The sequence below is a fragment of the Nelumbo nucifera genome, chromosome 4 (genome assembly GCF_055504915.1).
Source record: "Nelumbo nucifera cultivar China Antique chromosome 4, China Antique-T2T, whole genome shotgun sequence".
In the NCBI taxonomy this organism is placed as follows: Eukaryota; Viridiplantae; Streptophyta; class Magnoliopsida; order Proteales; family Nelumbonaceae; genus Nelumbo; species Nelumbo nucifera.
This window is the reverse complement of record NC_142652.1, coordinates 19,414,017-19,433,631: the sequence shown is the minus strand read 5'-3', so window position 1 is coordinate 19,433,631 and position 19,615 is coordinate 19,414,017. Positions and strand designations below refer to the sequence as shown.

The following is a 19,615-nucleotide window of genomic DNA, read 5'->3' as shown; positions in this document are numbered from 1 at the left end:
TGAAAAAGGAGAGATGCTTTGGTGTCAATTCTGATTGTGTATGTGGATGATATAGTGGTGACAGGAAATGATCTGGAGGAGATTGATGATCTCAAAAAACCATTGCAGTGAGAATTTGAGATCAAAGATCATGGTGAGCTCAAATACTTCTTAGGGATTGAAATTGCAAGATCCAAGCATGGGATCTTCATTTCACAGAGAAAGTATGTACTTGATCTACTGCGAGAGACTGGAAAGCTGGGGACCAAACCAACAGACACTCCCATTGATCCAAATCACAGAATTAATGGTGTGGATGGTGAATTGGTAAAGGATGTGGGGAGATATCAAAGAATGGTGGGCCGACTGTTGTATCTGTGTATGACACGACCAGATATTTCTTATGTTGTCAGTGTTGTGAGTCAGTACATGCATGCACCTCAGGTTCAGCACTGGGAAGCTATTAAGAGAATACTTGCATATCTAAAAAAACACCCTGGCAGACTGGGCAGGATGCTTAGATGACAAGAGGTCTACATCAAGAGTGTGTACCTTTGTAGGTGGAAACTTGATCTCCTGGAAGAGTAAGAAGCAAGTGGTTGTGGCAAGGTCAAGTGCAGAGGCTGAGTATAGATCCATGGCTCATGGTGTCTCAGAACTTCTTTGGGTTAGATCTCTTTTGAGTGAGATTGGGGTGAAAGCAGAGGAACCTATGATGTTATACTGTGACAATCAGGCTGCAATCAATATTGCCCACAATCCAATTCAGCATGATAGGACAAAACACATTGAAGTTGATAGACACTTTATAAGACAGAGGGTAACAACCGGAGAAGTTTGTTTGCCTTATGTCTCTTTAGAGTTGCACATGGCTGATGTTCTCACTAAAGGGGTGGCAAGGAACAAGCTTGAACATGATCTACGCAATTTGGTAATGTGTGACATTTACTCCCAACTTGAGGGGGAGTGTTGAAGATTAATTAGTTTTATGATGTTTTTCTGAGTAGATGTTTTATGTTAGTTGTTAGATAGGAGGTGGGGATCACAGTAGTTATGTGAGTCCAATTTTTATTATGTTTTTTGAGTGTTATATATGTTGTTTTTTGTTTTACCACCCTATAAGGGCATAGTTGTCTTTGTATTGTTCTATTTTTTTAGTATAAATAATAAGTGAAGGGGGCGGCCAAATTATTGCTCTCTTTTCTTTCAACTTCTCTTCTTCTCTTCTTCTCCTTCTCTCTTCCTTCTCTCTTCAAGAAACTACTTTATTTCATATTTTTTAATTCAGCAGATTTCTACTGGGAGTAAATTAGAGAGGTTAATTTTGAGGGTGGAAGTGAGGTGGTGACAGAAGTCAAGGGTTTTGTGGTGAAAAGAGGGAGACAAAAAAAAATTCATGCTTTTGCAAGTGGGAGGAACTTAATCACAAGGATTCAAGTAGAGGAGACAGTTGTTGAGACTTGGGATGAGCTCCAAGGGCTGGTAGTGGAATTCTATAAGAACCTTTACTTAAGTAGACCTTGGTGTTGACTGTCCTTGGGTGGCATTGAATCAAAATAAAAAAACTCAGTGCAGTTTCAGCAGGTTGGCTGGAGAGGGAGATTGAGGTGCCTGAGGTGAAGGAGGCTTTAAAAAGATTGAATGGAGATAAAGCTCAGAGGCCCGACGGCTTCAACTTTAATTTTATAAAGCAATGTTGGCACTTTTTGGAGGAAGATTCTATGCTGATGTGGAAGGACTTCTGCAAAAAACAAATCTTTGGATATAAGGGCCAATGCCACATTTATCTCCTTGATTCAAAATAAAAGTGGGACCCTGAATATAAAAGATTTGAGGTGAAGGAGGCTTTAAAAAGATTGAATGGAGATAAAGCTCCGAGGCCCGACGGCTTCAACTTTAATTTTATAAAGCAATGTTGGCACTTTTTGGAGGAAGATTCTATGCTGATGTGGAAGGATTTCTGCAAAAAACAAATCTTTGGATAGAAGGGCCAATGCTACATTTATCTCCTTGATTCAAAAGAAAAGTGGGACCCTGAATATAAAAGATTTCTGGCCAATAATTTTGATTAGCAGCCCGTACAAGCTATTGGCTAAAATCCTATCTTTGAGGCTGAAGAAAGTGCTTCATGAAGTGGTGGGAGAATCTCAAATGGCATTTGTAGAAGGAAGGCAAATCACATATGGGGTAATGGAGGTCAGCGAATGTGTAGATTCAAGGTTGAGAAGTGGGAGACCTGGATTGGTGCTTAAGATTGATATAGAGAAAGCTTACAACCATGTGGAGTGGGGTTTTCTGGAAGCAGTCCAAAATTTGATGGGGTTTGGAAAAAATGGAGAGGCTGGATGTTTGGGTGCATCTCCTCAGTCTCCTTCCCAGTTGTTATCAATGGAGTTACTTCAGAATTCTTCCAAGCATCGAGGAGGCTGAGACAGGGGGACCCCATCTCTCCTTTGTTGTTTGTGCTCATTATAGAGGTGTTGAATCTGTTATTAAACAAAGGGGTTCAGCAGGGTTGGTTTGAAGATTTTAAGGTAGGAGCAGAGGGTCCTTACATCTCCCATCTACAATAGGTCGATGACACTCTCATCTTCTTAGATGCAGATCCAGATAAGGTGCTGAACATGAGAGCAATCCTGGCCAACTTTGAGTTGTTGACAGGGCTGAAAGTGAACTTAGAAAAAAGTCTGTTAATTGGGGTGGGGGAAATCAGTTAGGAAGTTTTGAGGCAATTTGCAGCTGCCTTGAACTGTCAGATTGGGGACCTGCCTTTTAGGTATTTGGGCCTCCCGGTTGGGGCTAAATCAGTTTCAATCAGTACTTGGAGACCACTTATAGAAAGAGTGGAGGCGAGGTTGGCAAGATGGAAGGCTAAAAATCTCTCTTTATGTGGGAGGATTACTCTAGTTAAAAGTATACTTTCGAGCCTACCCACCTATTATCTATCCTTGCTGAAGGTACCAGCTGATGTGGCCAACAAAATAGAGAAGTTGCAGAGAGACTTTCTTTGGGGAGGGGTAAGGGGCATGAAGAAGTTTCATCTAGTGAAGTGGACAAAAGTTTGCAGGCCGAAAGAGTTTGGTTGGGGGGCTGGGGCATAGGAGAGTAAAAGTCTTCAATAAAGCCCTCTTGGGCAAATGGTTGTGGAGATTTGAGTTGGAGAGGGAAAAAGAGTCTTTATGGAGAAGAGTGGTAGTAGGGAAGTATGGGGTGGTCAGGTTTGGTTGGGAGCCAAGGGAGGTGGTAAGTTTGTACGGAGTTCATGTCTGGAAAGATATTGTTTAGTTTAATCAAGAGTTCAGGGGTTTGGTGAGTTTTAGGTGGGGGATGAGGCTAAAGTAAGGTTTTGGGAAGATGATTGGTGTGGATTTGGGAAGTTGTGTGAGCTATGTCCAAGACTTTACAGGTTGACGGAACAACAGGTGGAGATCAGTTGGTATGGTGCCCTAAACTCAGAAGACCTCTGCTATCAAGAGGTAGGGGAGTGCATCTTATATTCTTATTGTTAGATAAATTAGAACAGTCCAGATTATCTGAAGCATCTAGTGATGGTATGTGGCGGAAGGAATGTAGGGATGGAAAATTCTCAGTGAAGTCTTTTTACTTGGCCCTGATCAAAGAGGATTTGCCTACAGATCAAGTAAAAGGTGTGGAGGGGAACCCTATTCCTCCAAGACTGGAGGCTTTTGCCTGGCTGGTTGTCTTGGACAGCATTCTAATTTCAAACAACAGACCATTTAAAGAGTAGAGGTTTTTCTATGGCGAGTTATTTCTACCTCTGTTCTAAGGATGAAGAATCTGTGTGGCACTTGTTCCGTTCGTGTGAGGTGGCTAATTTTATTTGGCAACCTTCCTCACCTAAAAAATATTTTCTTCCTGGCCAAAATTTAGAGGCAGTATAAAAGCAAGAAATGTCTGAAGCTGCATCCCATTTGCTATGTGTAGGGGTGGATTCGAGCCGAGCCGAATAGTACCAGGCTCGAGCTCGGCTTGAGACTGTTCTACAAGGCTCGAGCTCAGTTCGAGCCAGAACCTTGAGCTCGAGCTCGGCTCGAGTCAAAAATTCATAAGCTCGAGCTTGATTTTGAGAAAAAAATATAAAATATATATTCGAGCCGACTCGCGAACCTCATAAGCCGAGCTCTAGTAGGCTCGAGCTCGGCTCGTTTAATAATCAAGCCAGTGAATTGGGCTCGAGCTCGATTGAAACCGAGCCAGGCTGAGCTCGAGCAACTCGTGAAAAGCTCAGCTCGTTGCCACCCCTAGCTATGTGCTGGACAATTTGGAAGGAAAGGAACAGGAGGCTGTTTGAAGACAAATCTAAAGGCTTAGAAGTGTTGGTGGCCTCAGTAGGAAAGTTGGCCTCTAGCTGGGTTTTGATTCTCTCAGATTTTGAGCAAGTTAACAACACAGATCTGGTGAAAAATTTCTGGGAAGTTCTTGAGATTCAACCTTGTAATGTAAACTTGTTTCTTAGTAGTGAATGAGGTGGTGTGTCATCTTGACACCCAATAGATTGTACTCTTTTATTTTAATAAATTTATTCTTTACTCTTCAAAAAAATGAGGATCCTAAATAACCCCTTACAAGTTATTAGACATGTCCAGGTCTGACTAGAGATCGATTCAATTTGCTAAGTCCCATTGTTTTCCTTGTTTTATTGGATATCTGTCTTTTTTTTTTGGAAAAAGGAAGGAAATTTATTCATCAAAGAAAAAGATGAAAAATACAACAAAACCCAGGCCATAAAGGTTGCCTGGGCCCAAATCAAACTATAATCTCATCCAAGACTGAGAACAAAACAAAAGAGGCAAATTCTGATGTTTAAACTCCTCCGTCACCAACACCCAAGAGAATAACTTGCCCACAGCTCTCTGCACTATTTCATCTGGCCTTTTAGCTTTACAACAGAAAATTCTGTTATTTCTCTCAGTCCCAATGAACCATAACACAGCTATGGGAATGGTATTCCAAACAAGCTTACCTTTCTTGCTGAGGCCCTCAATTCTCTAACAATTCAGCAGCTCCTTCACTGAATTTGGCATAACTCAACTAATCTCCGAGGCCTTTAGGAAATGCCCCCAGACAATAGAAGAAATTGGGCAATGGATACACAAGTGCTCTGTAGTTTCTGTAAGAGTACCACACAAAAGATCCAGAATCTGAATTCCACATCTCTCCAGAATAACTCTAGTCAGACATTTATCAAGAGCCATTGTCCAAACCAGAAAATTAATCTAAGAGGGACTAGTTGGATTCCAAATCTTCCTGGCAGGGAAATCCTCCTGACCTGATCTATACAGCTTGAGAACCATGGATTTAACAGAAAAACAACCATCTACATTCCATTTCCAGCTTCATTCATCCTCCTGACTTAAATCAATCATCTGATTTTGAAGCAACCTCAACAGCACCGCATACTCTTCCACCTCCCAGTCAAACAAGCTTCTCCTACAAAGAGGAGTCCAAATAATGGAATCACCAGAAGCATTAAAATTCTCAGCTATTGAAGAATCTTGATTCACAGAGATTTGGAACAGGAGGGGGAAAGCTTCTTCCAAGGACACCTCTGAACACCAGGGATCCTTCCAAAACTTAATTCTATCCCCTTTCCCCACCTTAAGTCTGAACCCATCCAAGAGGATAGGAAGACTCTTCAAAATACCTGCCCAGAGAGATCTATCCCCTCTTGAATGAGGAAACTTAGATCTCCAATCACCCCACTCCACCCCATACTTTGTCGTAATAAAGTTTCTCCACCATGCATTTCTTTCAGTAGCAAATCTCCATAACCATTTACTGAGAATGGCAGAATTAAATTTCTTCAAATTCCTTAATCCCAGCCCACCAACTTCCTTTGGGAGACACATTACAATATGGATTTTCTTTTCCTCTTCCCATCCCCTCCATAAAAAATTCCTCTAGATTTTCTCCAGCCTATATGTTATATCTGTCTTTTTACATTAGGTACAAATTGACTCCAGTTATTGTGTTGTGCTTCTTTTATTTATTTCTTTTTATCACCTAAACCCATATAGATATAACATTGCCATGCTACCACTGGTGGTTAATACGGTGAGGTAGTTTAACCATATAGCTGAATAACTGCAGTGAGGCAACTGGCAAGGGCAGAAAGCAAGCAAAAGGTATAACTGCAATAGCACATAGAAAGCGCAGGCAGAATCTGTTGTATAGAATAGCTCCAAAAGCAGGAAAGGAATAGGAAGCAGAAGGCAGAATGCATAACTACAACCCCTCTTGAGTGTGTGTGTGTGTGTGTCTGTGTGTATGGGTGGGTGGGTGGTGGGGGTAGGGAGACTTACATATAGAGATGGGGATCGGTAAGATAATGGGTAGGTATGAATTAAGAACTCAGTTTCTTCATTGAGCTATTGGTTTTATGGGGAGCTGCATTGTTTCATCTAGGGGCCTAACAGTTCAGTGTTTTCTTTTCTTTTTTCTTTTTTTTTTTTTTTGCTTTGTTAAGCGTTGACTATAAACCAACAAATGATGCCAGTTTCAAAAGCTTTTGCCAGATTAAAGTTGAGAGTATTTGGAGCAGGATTAAAGAAGAAGGAGAAGAAGATAAACAAAGTCTCTCAAATGAGAAGTGAGAGATCTATTTTAGACAGTGGACACGATGAGAAAATGAAAAAGTGTGAGTTTGAGTTGAGTATTTCATCGGATGGTTGGTTGGGTTCAGGGTGCTTTTCTTTTGTGTTTTTTGGCAGGGGATGGAGGGTGTTGGATCTTCAGTTTTTTGTTTGTATTAGTTTTTTCTCGTAATTGGTGGAAGGGGTCTCCGCAATATTTGTTGTGATTTTTGTAGCGTATCTGGATTTGTTTGTTAAGGTGTCTTATATTGTTTGTAGGGCTGATTTTCTGTTTAAGGTGTTAAATTGATTAGGGTGGGTCTGTCGTATACTGGGTCTGTTTTTGCAAGGTGATTTCTTATCGCCCTGTTGTATCCTCTTTTTCCTTCTTCAATTATAAAGTTTATTTTTTATTTATCTTCAAAAAAAAAAGGTATTTTATTTTCATCTTGCTACCAGATTGTCAATATGATTTGTATACTTTAATTTACCCGAATAGAAAGTATCTATTGCTGGGAAAAGGGGGAAAAGGCAGCAACAAGATCAATGTGCATCATTCCTTTTTTTCAAGACATCATCCTTGCAAGCAGAAGCTTTAATAAATTTATCAAACTACAACCCAAAATTGCCCTCCCTTTTCTAAGTTCCACTTAATCCACCTTTTTACAACTTATCAATTTAGCAGGAGAAATAGCGGCCATGTTACCCAGATACGGCAAGATTACAGCTGCATATGGCATTGGAAACAAAATTTACACTAAAATTTGAAGCATCCAATGCAAGATGGCACCCTTGTACAGGTATCATTGAATAGTGATGTAATCTTAGTTATGTGCCCGCAGGGGCACTTTTGTCATTTTTACCTTTCATGTTTCATTTAGTCACCCTAACTTATAAATACAAATTCTGGCACCGCCAGCTTATGTTCGTGGTCTAAATCTTCTCGCCTCTTATTTCTCTCCTCTCTTCTTCTTCTTCCTTCTTCTTCTCTTCTCCTCCTCTCATCTCTTGATCGAGATCTTTCTTCTTTGCCGAAATCATGGTATCAGAGCAGGTCGGTGCTCCGTAAAATTTTTTTTTTGGTCAATGACATCCTCTGTGTTCACTCGACTAAGAATGAAGAAACCAAGTTCGTTCTGGACCTGAGAACTCATCGGTTGAATGTCCCTCTCCAGTTCTGGGTGGAAACTCAACTGAAGTGATTGCAGAAGATTGTTCTGGACCTGAGAACTCATCGGCTGGATCTCCCTCTCCTGTTCTGTGCGGAAACTCAACTGAAGTGATTGCAGAAGAGTCTTGATGACTGGTTAAGTCCTTCCAAGAGGTTGGCGGCTCCTTTTTTTTCTATTCCCTTTATTATTATTGGACTGGAAAACCCAGAAACCACTTGAACTGAACTCGGACAGTTTTTTTAACCTTTTATCTTTGGTTCTTGGTGCTGGTACCAAGAACAGGTTGAGGGTTGCCTTGACCGAATGGTATAAGGGAAGTTTAACCCCTTCCTTGCGGGTCGGATGATCCAGAAACCTGTGAACTTGTGGAATTAGTTGCAGATCATGAGTGACCTGGTTTGGTTGACTGTTACAGCAACAGTGTACTGATGCTTGTGCCTTATATTAGCCTTGGAGAAGTCTGTTACACCTGTGAACTTGTTCAGATGGATGGTACAGCAGCAGAGAACTGATGCTTGTGGCTTATATTAGCCTTGGAGAGGCCTGTTAGATCAGTGAAAGTGTGTTGCAGCAAGGGCTGTAATGCATTCCAACTGTCAGAACACTTAAGTAAGTGATGTGTAGTCCATTTGTGTGTGTTGACTGAAGTGAAGGGACTGTTGTTGTCTTAGTAAGCGTCAGTCATGAATTCTGAAGATTCAGCAACCTCTGGAACTTCTTTCAACCAAGGGGGAATGAACAACAGTACTGACTCAATGAGCTTTCCAACAACCATTACTCCTTTAGATGGCAAAAATTATTTGACATGGTCTAAGGAGATGCGGCTGTACATCACAGCCTGGGGTAAAGCAGGATATATCAATGGAAAAGTGAAGGAACCTAGGACTGGTACGGCTGAATATGATAAGTGGGACCAGGAAAACTGCATGATTATGTCATGGCTCTTGACTACTATGCTATCATCAGTGAAGCAGAACTTTATGTGGGCTGAAACAGCCAAGGAAATATGGGAACAAGCAAGGTCAACTTACTCCGAACAGAGGCACTATGCTAGAATCTATCAATTGCAAGCCGAGTCTGCAACATGTAAACAAGGGGAAAGAAGCTTATCCACCTACTATTCTGCCCTCACATCTATCTGGAAAGAGTTAGATTACTATCAGAATATTGACTGGGAGAGTGAAAAGGATGCCAAAGCCTACAAACAGTTAGTGTCACAGCAGCGGGTGTTTGCTTTTCTATTAGGACTTAATCCCATATATGAACCCATTCGAGTTCAAATTTTGGGCAGCAAGGATCTTCCCTCTGTCCAAGAGGTGTATGCACTAATTCAATCTGAGGAAAGTAGGAAATCTGCCATGAATCCTCCCGAGGGGCAGACCATTGCCTTAGCTGCAAGAGGTAATATAAATTCAGCAAGAAAAGGAGATGGTCAGAAAAGGGTTGATGATAAGGATAAACTGTGGTGCTCTCATTGTCAGAAATCCCGACACACATGGAAGACATGTTGGGAACTGCATGGCAAGCCGAAGTGGGCACAAGACTTAAATAAGAAATCAGCACAAGAACAGAACAAGAAACCAAATCAGAAAAGGTTCACCTCGGCTAACTTGGCCTCTCATGAGTTGCAGAGTGGAGGAACTACTATGAACTCTCAGGAGTGCCCCCCCTATGTCTGATCTTAAGGAAAATATTATCACTGCCTTTCGTGACCATTTGGAGCAATATGGTAGGGCCCTCACACAAACTGATTCTGGACCCACTCCTTCAACCTCTTTTGCCTCTTCCTCAGGTAACTTAGCTTCTGCATTCAATGTGTCTACTGATACCTTTGAATCCCCATGGATTATTGATTCTAGTGCTTCCAATCACATGACGGGTAAGTCAACCTTTTTCCAATCATACACCCTTCTTTCTGGCAAAGATAAAGTGAGGTTAGCTGATGGACCCTTCTCCTCCATTGCTGGTCGAGGATCTATATCTTTTCCATTTGGCTTACCTCTATCAGATGTTTTACATGTTCCTAAACTGCCTATTAATTTACTAATTATTAGCAGCATTACACACTCTTTGAACTGTTCAGTAACCTTTTTTGCTCAATCTTGTGTCTTTCAGAATTTGGCCTCCGGGAGGACGATTGGTAAAGGGAACATGGTGAATGGCCTCTATGTGTTGGAGAATAGAGTTGGTCTTGCGGCTTCAGAGTCTTTGAGTCAGTCAAATAAGAGTCAGGTTACTTTGTGCCACAATCGTTTGGGTCATCTGTCTTTTGAGTCTTTGAAGTATTTGTTTCCAAAATTGTTTAAGTCTGTGCCTATTAATGATTTTCAATGTCAAGTGTGTCAGCAAAGCAAGCATTGTAGAACTTCATTTTCTTTACGTAATAAAAAATCAGGTGTTTCCTTTTCCATTGTGTATTCTGATGTTTAGGGACCTGTAAATATTCCAACGGAGAATGGCTACAAATACTTCATATCTTTCATTGATGACTTCTCTCGATATACGTGGGTGAACCCCATGCACTCTCGAGACAAAGTTCCTAAATTTGTGAAGGCCTTCCAACGTATGTATACACACAATTTCAAAAGGAGATTCGAACTTTCCAATCAGACAATGCCAAAGAGTACTTTCATGGTGACCTCACAGAATTTTTTGAAACCTGTGGCTCTATTCATCATAATTCTTGTGCTCGAACCCCTCAACAGAATGGGGTTGCTGAGAGAAAGAATCGTCATCTCTTAGAGGTTGCTCGAGGGTTGTCGCTACACACAAATGTTCCAAAAAGGTTATGGGTGGATGTTGTTATGACTGCGGCTTATCTTATCAATCGGATGTCATCTCGTCTCTTGGAGTACAAGTCCCCTCATCAGGTCATCTTCCTTACAACTCCATTGTTTCCTATCCCTTTGCGTGTCTTTAGGTGCAAGTGTTTTGTCCATGATCTATCACCTACCCATGGTAAGCTAGATCCCAAAGCCATTGTTTGTGTTTTCCTTGGCTATCCCCTTTCCCGAAAAGGTTACCGTTGGTTTAACCCTATTTCCAAAAAGTACTTTGTATCCATGGATGTTTCTTTCTTTGAAGATGTGCCTTTTTTTTCTGCTTCTCCTCAGAGGGAGAGTCCAAGTGAGGAGAAACAAAGACAGGTTGTGTTGCCTTCTCCTCCTAACCCTCCTCCATTTCAGGTCTTTCGTAAACAGCGGTACAAAAGTCAAGGTCGTGATCAACGAAGTTCAATAGACACAGAGTATCCTGAAGTTGTGCAACCTAGGGCATCGAACTCTAAAGGGTTGAATCAATCACCGCATCTAGGTACTATTGTTCTATTTAACATCCCTGAGCCCATTGATATTGATACTTCTAATTGTGATCTGGATCTTCCTATTGCTAAGAGAAAAGGTGTCAGATCATGCACCACAAACCACCCGATGGCCCTTTCCTTATCCTATGAGCATGTTTCACCCTCTTTCTGTGCTTTCCTCTCTGCTATTGAAAGTGTATCCCTTCCTAAGAGTATTGCAGAAGCTTTACTTGCTCCTGAGTGGACAGATGCAATGAAGGAGGAGATTAATGCCCTTCACAAAAATGGCACGTGGGAGTTGGTAGATCTTCCTAAAGGAAAGGAACCTGTGGGGTGCAAATGGGTATTCTCTGTGAAACATAAGGCAGACGGCACAGTGGAGAGGTATAAGGCCCCGGCTAGTTGCAAAAGGTTTTTCACAGGTGTATGAAGAGAGAGCAAGGAAGAATAGCAGCTCAAATTGTATATGTCGATGACATTATTATCACCAGTGATTGGGACTCAGAGATACAAAGATTGAAGAGATTCTTGGCCACTCAATGTGAAGTGAAGGATTTGGGACCTTTACGTTATTTCCTTGGAATTGAAGTGGCCCGCTCTAATGAGGGTATCTTCATCACCCAGAGGAAATATGTTCTTGATCTCCTGAAAGATGCGGGAAAGCTTGGAGCAAAACCTGTCGACACTCCTATAGATGTAAACCACAGGCTCGGGGATTACAGTGATGAGCCCATAGCAGACATAAAGCAGTATCAAAGATTGGTGGGCAAACTTCTCTACTTATCTATGACAAGACTTGACATTGCGTATGCAGTGGGAGTCCTTAGTCAATTTATGCATGCTCCCAAGGCCACACTCTTAGAGGCAGCACACAGAGTTCTTAGATATTTGAAGAAATTCCCTGGGACAGGACTCCTGTTTGGAAAACATGGGCATATGAGAGTTGAGGTTTACACTGATGCAGATTGGGTTGGTTCTGTGGATGACAAAAAATCTCCTAGTGGATATTGTGCTTTGTTAGGGGAAACCTTGTTACTTGGAGGAGTAAGAAATAAAGTGTGGTGGCCAAGTCGAGTGAATAAGTTGAATATAGAGCCATGTCTCATGGTGTGGCAGAACTTCTATGGATAAAGAATCTCTTCGGTGAATTGGGCTTTCCTCTCAATGATCCTATGTTACTATACTGTGACAACAAGGCTGCTATTAACATTGCAACCAACCCTGTTCTCCATGAGAGAACTAAACATATAGAGGTTGACAAACACTTCATCAGGGAAAAATTGGAAAAAGGAGAAGTTTGCACTCCCTACATCAGCTCTGAGGAACAACTTGCAGACATCCTTACTAAAGGATTAAATTCCATGCGGCACTATAATCTTTGTGACAAATTGGGGATGATTGATATTTACACCCCAACTTGAGGGAGAGTGATGTAATCTTAGTTATGTGTCGCAGGGGCACTTTTGTCATTTTTACCTTTTATGCTTTATTTAGTCGCCCTAACTTATAAATACAAATTCTGGCACCGCCACCTTATCTTCGTGGTCTAAATCTTCTCGCCTCTTATTTCTCTCCTCTCTTCTTAAAAATTGGAAAAAGGAGAAGTTTGCACTCCCTACATCAGCTCTGAGGAACAACTTGCAAACATTCTTACTAAAGGATTAAATTCCATGCGGCACTATAATCTTTGTGACAAGTTGGGGATGATTGATATTTACACCCCAACTTGAGGGAGAGTGATGTAATCTTAGTTATGTGCCGCAGGGGCACTTTTGTCATTTTTACCTTTTATGTTTTATTTAGTCGCCCTAACTTATAAATACAAATTCTGGCACCGCCAGCTTCTTCTTCTTCTTCTTCTTCTTCTTAAAAATTGGAAAAAGGAGAAGTTTGCACTCCCTACATCAGCTCTGAGGAACAACTTGCAGACATCCTTACTAAAGGATTAAATTCCATGCGGCACTATAATCTTTGTGACAAGTTGGGGATGATTGATATTTACACCCCAACTTGAGGGAGAGTGATGTAATCTTAGTTATGTGCCGCAGGGGCACTTTTGTCATTTTTACCTTTTATGTTTTATTTAGTCGCCCTAACTTATAAATACAAATTCTGGCATCGCCAGCTTATCGCCGAAATCAAAGAGCAGTCCCACAGAGTCAATTATACCTAGTATTAAAATCTAATCCACCAAACCACTCTACCTGCAGGTATTTCAAACTTGAATCCGCATGGCAATAAGGTAACCCATAAATATGATATTCATGATAAAAGAATTAACTCCATCATTTTATTCTAGAAAACGGGTTAAATGCAGAGTAATTCACCCTCTCAAGATTTGATATGCTTATGCATGATATTTTATTCACCTTTACCTAATTGGCCTTTTTACTAACAAATTATCACCAGACCTGTGAGAAAATTCATAGGATTATGTCTCATGCATTCTAATTGTCATAATGTTGACTTTTTAAAGTTATTGATCAAAAAAAAAAATGTTAACTTTTTAAAGTATGAAAAACAACTTAGTTTTAATAAGTTAAAAATACCTAATGACTTTCACAAGTAACCACATAAAGTAGTTAAAACACTTAAATGATGGCATAAACTTGTAATGACTTTACGAAGTACCAAGATGGATATCAGTAGGCAAGCAAAAAGGAAGCCAACGCTCTAATTCCTCTGCCCATGGAAATCGCAAGATAGCAGGACAAACAACAAGTATAGGACCTTCATTCATAAAACAGCACGCAATTGCAATTGCCTGAGAAGAAAGAACAAGAGATCTATATGAACAAGTCCAGGATATAGAAAAAAAATATATATCTTAAAAAAACAACATTGTGTTCAATCATAAAGATTAGTAAGAAAGAACAACATTTGACAAGTATAATACGGTCTTTTGGACATAGAGATGAATCAGCACATTAGATGACTTGAAAGAAGAAGAAGAAGAATTGTTTATTGTATTATAGGTTTGAAGAGAAGAAAAGAGAGAGAGAGAGAGAGAGAGAGAGAGTGAAGGGAGGAGAAAAGAAAGAAGGGGTTCAGTGGTGAATAATCTACTACCCCATACACTCCTTTATTTATAGCTTTTAGGATCCTTACAAGAATAGGAAATATACAAAAAATAGAAACAATAAGGCCGGCCAGCCCAAATTAAAAGAAATTAGAAACTTCTAATAACAGAAATTAGAAACTAATTAAGCAAGGATCTCAGCCATAATACTTCTGCAACACCATTGGACATGGATCTGTACTCCGCTTCTACACTAGAGTGAACAACAACATTTTGTTTCTTGCTTCTCCAAGAAACAAGATTTCCCCCCACAAATGCACAATATCCAGAGGTGGACCTCCTATCATTAACACATCCAGCCCAATCCGCATCTATATACACTTCTATTTTCATATGACCATTATTCTTGAAGAGTATACCTCTCCTTGAACATCTCTTTAAGTAGGCAAGGATCCTTTCTACTACAAGAAGATGGGTGGTCCTAGGAGAATGCATGTATTAACTAACAACACTGACGATATAAGAAATATCTGGTCAGGTTAGACAGAGATAAAGAAGTTTCCCAACCAACCTTTGGTACATAGCCCTGTCCTCAAGGAGTTCTCCACTTTCTGCACTTATCTTATGGTAAGGCTCAATGGGAGTATGAGCAAGTTTCACTCCTAACTTGCCATTTTCTTCCAATAAGTCCAAAACATACTTCCTTTGTGAGATGAAAATGCCATGCTTAGATCGAACTATCTCAATTCCTAGGAAATAGTGTAACTTTCCTAGGTCTTTCACTTCAAGTTCCTTGTGAAGGTGTTGTTTAAGGGTTTCAATTTCACTAGTGTCACTTCCTATTATCACAATGTCATCTACATAGACTACAAGTAGAGTCAGGGAATGACATGTCTTCTTAAAGAAGATGGTGTGATCTGACTAAGCCTGTATGTATTCGAATTTGTCCAAAGCCAGTTTAAACCTATCAAACCAAGCTCTCGGGGATTGTATGTATTCGAATTTGGGTCAGAGAGGGGACCTCATCTCGAGAGTGCAAAAGATAGACCCATGAAAAACGGGTATAGTCATCAACAAATATTAAGAAATATCTGTACCCCCCCATGGTGAGAGTATGGTAGGGCCCCCAAACATCGGTATGCACAACTTCAAAAGAAAGGTTGCTTCTTTTATTACTTAAAGGATAAGATGATCTACTATGTTTTGCAAGTTCACAACTTTCACATTTTAACCTCGACACTTCTACTGACTCAAACAAATTTGGAAAAAGACTCTTTAAAGATCCAAAAGATAAATGACTTAAGCGGTTATGCCAAAGCATAATCTTACTACAAGACTGAGAAACAAACAATTTCCCTACTTTACTCTGCTCCCCCTGTGAATATTCCAGCAGGTAGACTCCATTCATCTCACGGCCAATCCCAATCACCTTCTTCGTTTCCAGATCCTAAAAAATACACTGATCAGGGAAAAAAGTTACCGAATAGTTTTGATTTTTAGTAATACTACTAACTAAAAGTAAGTTAGCACTAGCTTGGAAACATGCAAAGCTGAGGTTAGGGTGATGGTATCTGATAATCTGATGTCTCCCTTGCCAGAAATTGGTACAAGAGAGCCATCAGCAATAGAAACTTTGTCTCTCCTAGAGGATAAACAATAGGTGCTAAATAGAGTAGATATACTGATCATATGATCTAAAGCACCTAAATCTATTACCCGGGAAGGTCTAGTATTACCTAGGACAGAAGCATGACAAGCAGTAGCTCTTGTACCTGTATGAGCAAGGGCTGAAGTATGTTGTTGAGCTGATGTAGGCTAAGCTGAATTATTAAATTCATTTTCTAGCTGAGTCAGAGCAGCTCGAACTGCAGCTAGGGTATCTAGAGGAGTACCTCTTGTGCCTGATGAAGTTGTACTACCAGGGTTGACAGCCATATTAGCACTCCCTTTCTTATTTATGTGCTTTGCTGGAACTAGATGAGGGTGCAACTTCCAACAAATGTCCTTAGTATACTTAGATTCCTTGTAGTGTTCACATACTAAGTCCTTCTTAGCTTCCTTCTTCTCCTTATCCCACCTAGATTTAGGTCCAACTGCTACCAAGGCTGATTCAGAGGGTTGTTGCTGCAACATAACCTTTCTCCTAGTTTCTTCACTATGCACTAGGGAATAGGCTTGTGATAAAGTCACACTATCTCTTGTCAACAACTGTTCTCTCACAATGTCATATTCAGAGTTCAGACCAGCTAGGAACTCAAAAACTCTATCAGTTTCAAACTACTTTCTAATATGTTTGTGCATCTTTCTGACTCTCCCACTCAATTGTTTCAATATGGCCAATTTCATGCCACAGGGATTTTAAGGTTGAAAAGTAAACATAGACCTGCTTCTCTCCCTGCCTCAGATTTTTAACCTCACATTTTAGCTCATAAGCCCTAGCAACATTAAGAGGTTAAGAGTAAGTTTCCTTCATAAATGAATATTGGTTATGCTAAAGATGAACATGCTGATTTTTTGCCCAAATGATAGACCTAAACAATCCAAAGCTGGACTCTGATGCTGAAACAAAATTGCAAGTTATGGGGCCCTAGACCCATCAAGTTCTCCTGTATCCCTGGATCCAAGACTCAGACTACAAGAAAAGCATGAAGTTTCAAAGATAAGCATCCCTACAGTGGGAAAAAAATAGTTCAGTATATGAAGAGCATGAACCGAGCAGTAACTTTTTAAAGCCAGCAAAGAGTAAAAGAGGAACCCATTCTGTTCCCCCTTTTGATTATTATGGGGCTATGATGCATAAACAAGTTTGTTTAACATACAACCTGAAGAGTTTTCCCAAGGCCCATTTCATCTGCAATAAGACAGCGTCCACCACGTCGCAAAGCAAATCTCACACCATCAAGTTGAAAAGGTAGAAGTGTCTCTAACAGCATTTTAGGTAGTGACCTTATCAGAGCATCTACCTCAACATCAGACAAATGTTCCGGCCTGCATGGTACCCAACGGTCAACCACAAAGGACTCCGACAACTTCTGGACAACTATAAGTGTTGAGTTAGGAACCCCTTCACATTCGATATCTCTAGAACGCTTTAAACATTTAAGAATTGCTCCATAATCGTTGAGCTTATAAACAGAATCCTTCCCACCACTCGTATTTTGAGTATAGTGCGATGGAACGACCTAATCAAAATTCAAAAATTAGAAAGGTATTCCAGGGCAGCATTTGATAGACAATGTTAAATTGGTCAAATTCCTTTACTAATCTAATAGGTAAAATCCATGGAACAAGTACCATGACTAACGTAACCAAGAAAAACAATCCCACTAAAACCAATTACGAAAAGACCAAGATAAAAATCCATATCAAATCGACAAATTGCAGAATTTAACAACGATTGTAACTAAACCGCTGAAGACCTAGTTTCGAAGAACAGGAGATCAGCGAAGGAGTTCTTACAAAAGACAGGCACTCATTGAGCTTCTCCAGGCAGATGGTTTCCCCGGGGTAAGGAAAACCCGGCAAAGGTTCTGGCGTGACAGAAAACGAATCAGGAGAACAAATCTCGAGCCTAACGCGGAACCTGATGGGCGGAGGCGTATTGGGTTTCTGCAACACATCGGACAACGGGTTATCAGGTACCTGTAGTGGTCTGGATTCCTGCAAAACCTTACGGCATTTAAACAGCTTCCATGGATCTTCTCTCAACGCTGATGCGGCCTGACGCTTTGCAAGAGCAGACAGTCGGTTGGCTTCGGCTCTTTTCCTCTGCTCTTCCGAGATTTCCATGGACAAATACCAATAGATTTGAAAAGTGGTAGGTCGATTATCCTCAATTAGGGTTTCTGATGATAACTGGTGAAAAGGACGGACAAAGCTCGGAGAAGGAAGAAGCCATTTGAGAAATAGTTTGAACTGCAAGTCTGCAAGTGCAGCAGGCGGGAATTGCCTAGATAGTAGAAGCTGCAGAAATAGGTTGCAAGCGGATAATTGATTCGGGTTTTATGTTTTTTGTCCTGATTAATAATTGGATATTGGGATAAGGGTCGGGTCTTGCTATTCCGAATTCGATTCAAACTCGAACCAATATATGGATATCTCCCCTTTTAAAGTGCAAATTTTATAAAATAATATATAACTATGAGATAATTTGGTTAAAAACATCTTTTATTAACAGTTCAATATTTAAATTTTAGTTTTGTTATAATTATATTATTGAAATGAGGTTCTAAATTGCTATTATAATTGATATTTATAGATGCCATAATTGGGTTAGGCCCGATTGTATTAATTAATAATTGATCCAGTTCTAGGAATAAGATATTATCCCAAACAATACCCGACCCATGGCAGTTCTAAATGGGATTAGGGGTTCCATGTAAGGCTGCAAATTGGATTGCACAATTTGAAGAACTTTAATTACATTGGGTTCATTGGAATTTTAATAAACTTCCAACCCAAGTTGCAACCCTGATTCCATGAATATATTCAAACATCAGACATGGGTACGAGCCCACATTGATTGTGTTCCATTAGGGCTGGCAAATTTGACCCCAACTCACTTGATCCACCCAACCCGTCCATTTGTATAGTGGGTCAAGATGGGTCAAATGATCCATACAAGTCAAGAAAAAAGTGGTAGGGATGATTGGGTAAAGGGTTGCCCATTGACTCTCTCTTTGGGTTGGATTTATTCTCCTAAAACCCTCCCCCTCCCTCTCGTTCTCTTTCATGTCACCCTGCTCTTCCTCTCTCTCATGTCGTCGGTCACCCCTCCTTGGCCCCTGCCTCTCTCTCGCCCATATCTCTAAGTAAAGCCAACCACCGCACTTTCTCTCTCTCTCTCTCTCATGTCGCACAGTCACCCTTCTTTGCTTCTCTCGTCCAGATCTTCGATTAAAGCCAATTGTCGCATCGATTTCTCATATATATTCACCCAGATCTTCGATTAAAGCCGATTGTTGCACTGATTTCTCAGATTTATGGAAGGTGGACGTCGCACCAGGCACCACCCCTCTCCCTGTCTCATATGTTGAAGTTGGTTGCCGCACCACCACCACCACCCTCTCTTTACCACTCAAATCTCTGATTTGAATTAGCAAACACACTACCACTCTCTCTTCCTCACTCAAATCTCCAGATTGAAGATTCGAATCATGGAGACCAACTTTTGGAGCAATACATGATGTTTCAACCTGATATTGTCATTGTTTCGGGATAGTAGGATAAAAAATCAATTACTGAAGCGGAAACAATGTAAAATTTTCATTTTACATGAAAAAAATTTGATTTTTTACATTGGCGCAATCTAATATGAATATTATCCAATGACAAAATGCCATGAAAAAACTTTTGATTTTATTAATATGAATTTTTTGCAGTTTATGATTTGTTACAAATTTTTTTTTTTGAAAAATTTATAATTTTCTTGTTTTTTTTTACATTTCTTTTACTTTTTTGCATCAATATATAGATTTTTTAATATTCTATCATTTTATGTATTTTGCGGTTTCTGTTTTTATCCAATTTTTATATTTTATGAGTTTTTTGT

The 19,615-nt window shown here is 40.2% G+C and overlaps 1 protein-coding gene across 5 annotated transcripts in view; it reads right to left on the bottom strand.

Moving 5' to 3' along the window:
* The window catches only part of LOC104598008 (SNF2 domain-containing protein / helicase domain-containing protein / HNH endonuclease domain-containing protein), a 53,813-nt gene extending 35,800 nt beyond the window's left edge, over positions 1–18,013 (bottom strand). For 3 of the 5 annotated variants that reach the window (XM_088886312.1, XM_010259857.3, XM_010259858.3), the window contains exons 1-3: positions 17,524–18,013; positions 16,887–17,246; positions 13,677–13,809 (exon numbers count right to left, since the gene is read on the bottom strand). In XM_088886312.1, the coding sequence (XP_088742438.1) occupies positions 13,677–13,809; positions 16,887–17,246; positions 17,524–17,853 (823 nt within the window). In that variant the 5' untranslated portion in view covers positions 17,854–18,013. The remainder of the gene's footprint in view (positions 1–13,676; positions 13,810–16,886; positions 17,247–17,523) is intronic. The other 2 variants (XM_010259860.3, XM_010259861.3) reach the window with 2 other exon arrangements.
* Positions 18,014–19,615: the final 1,602 nt, after the last annotated feature.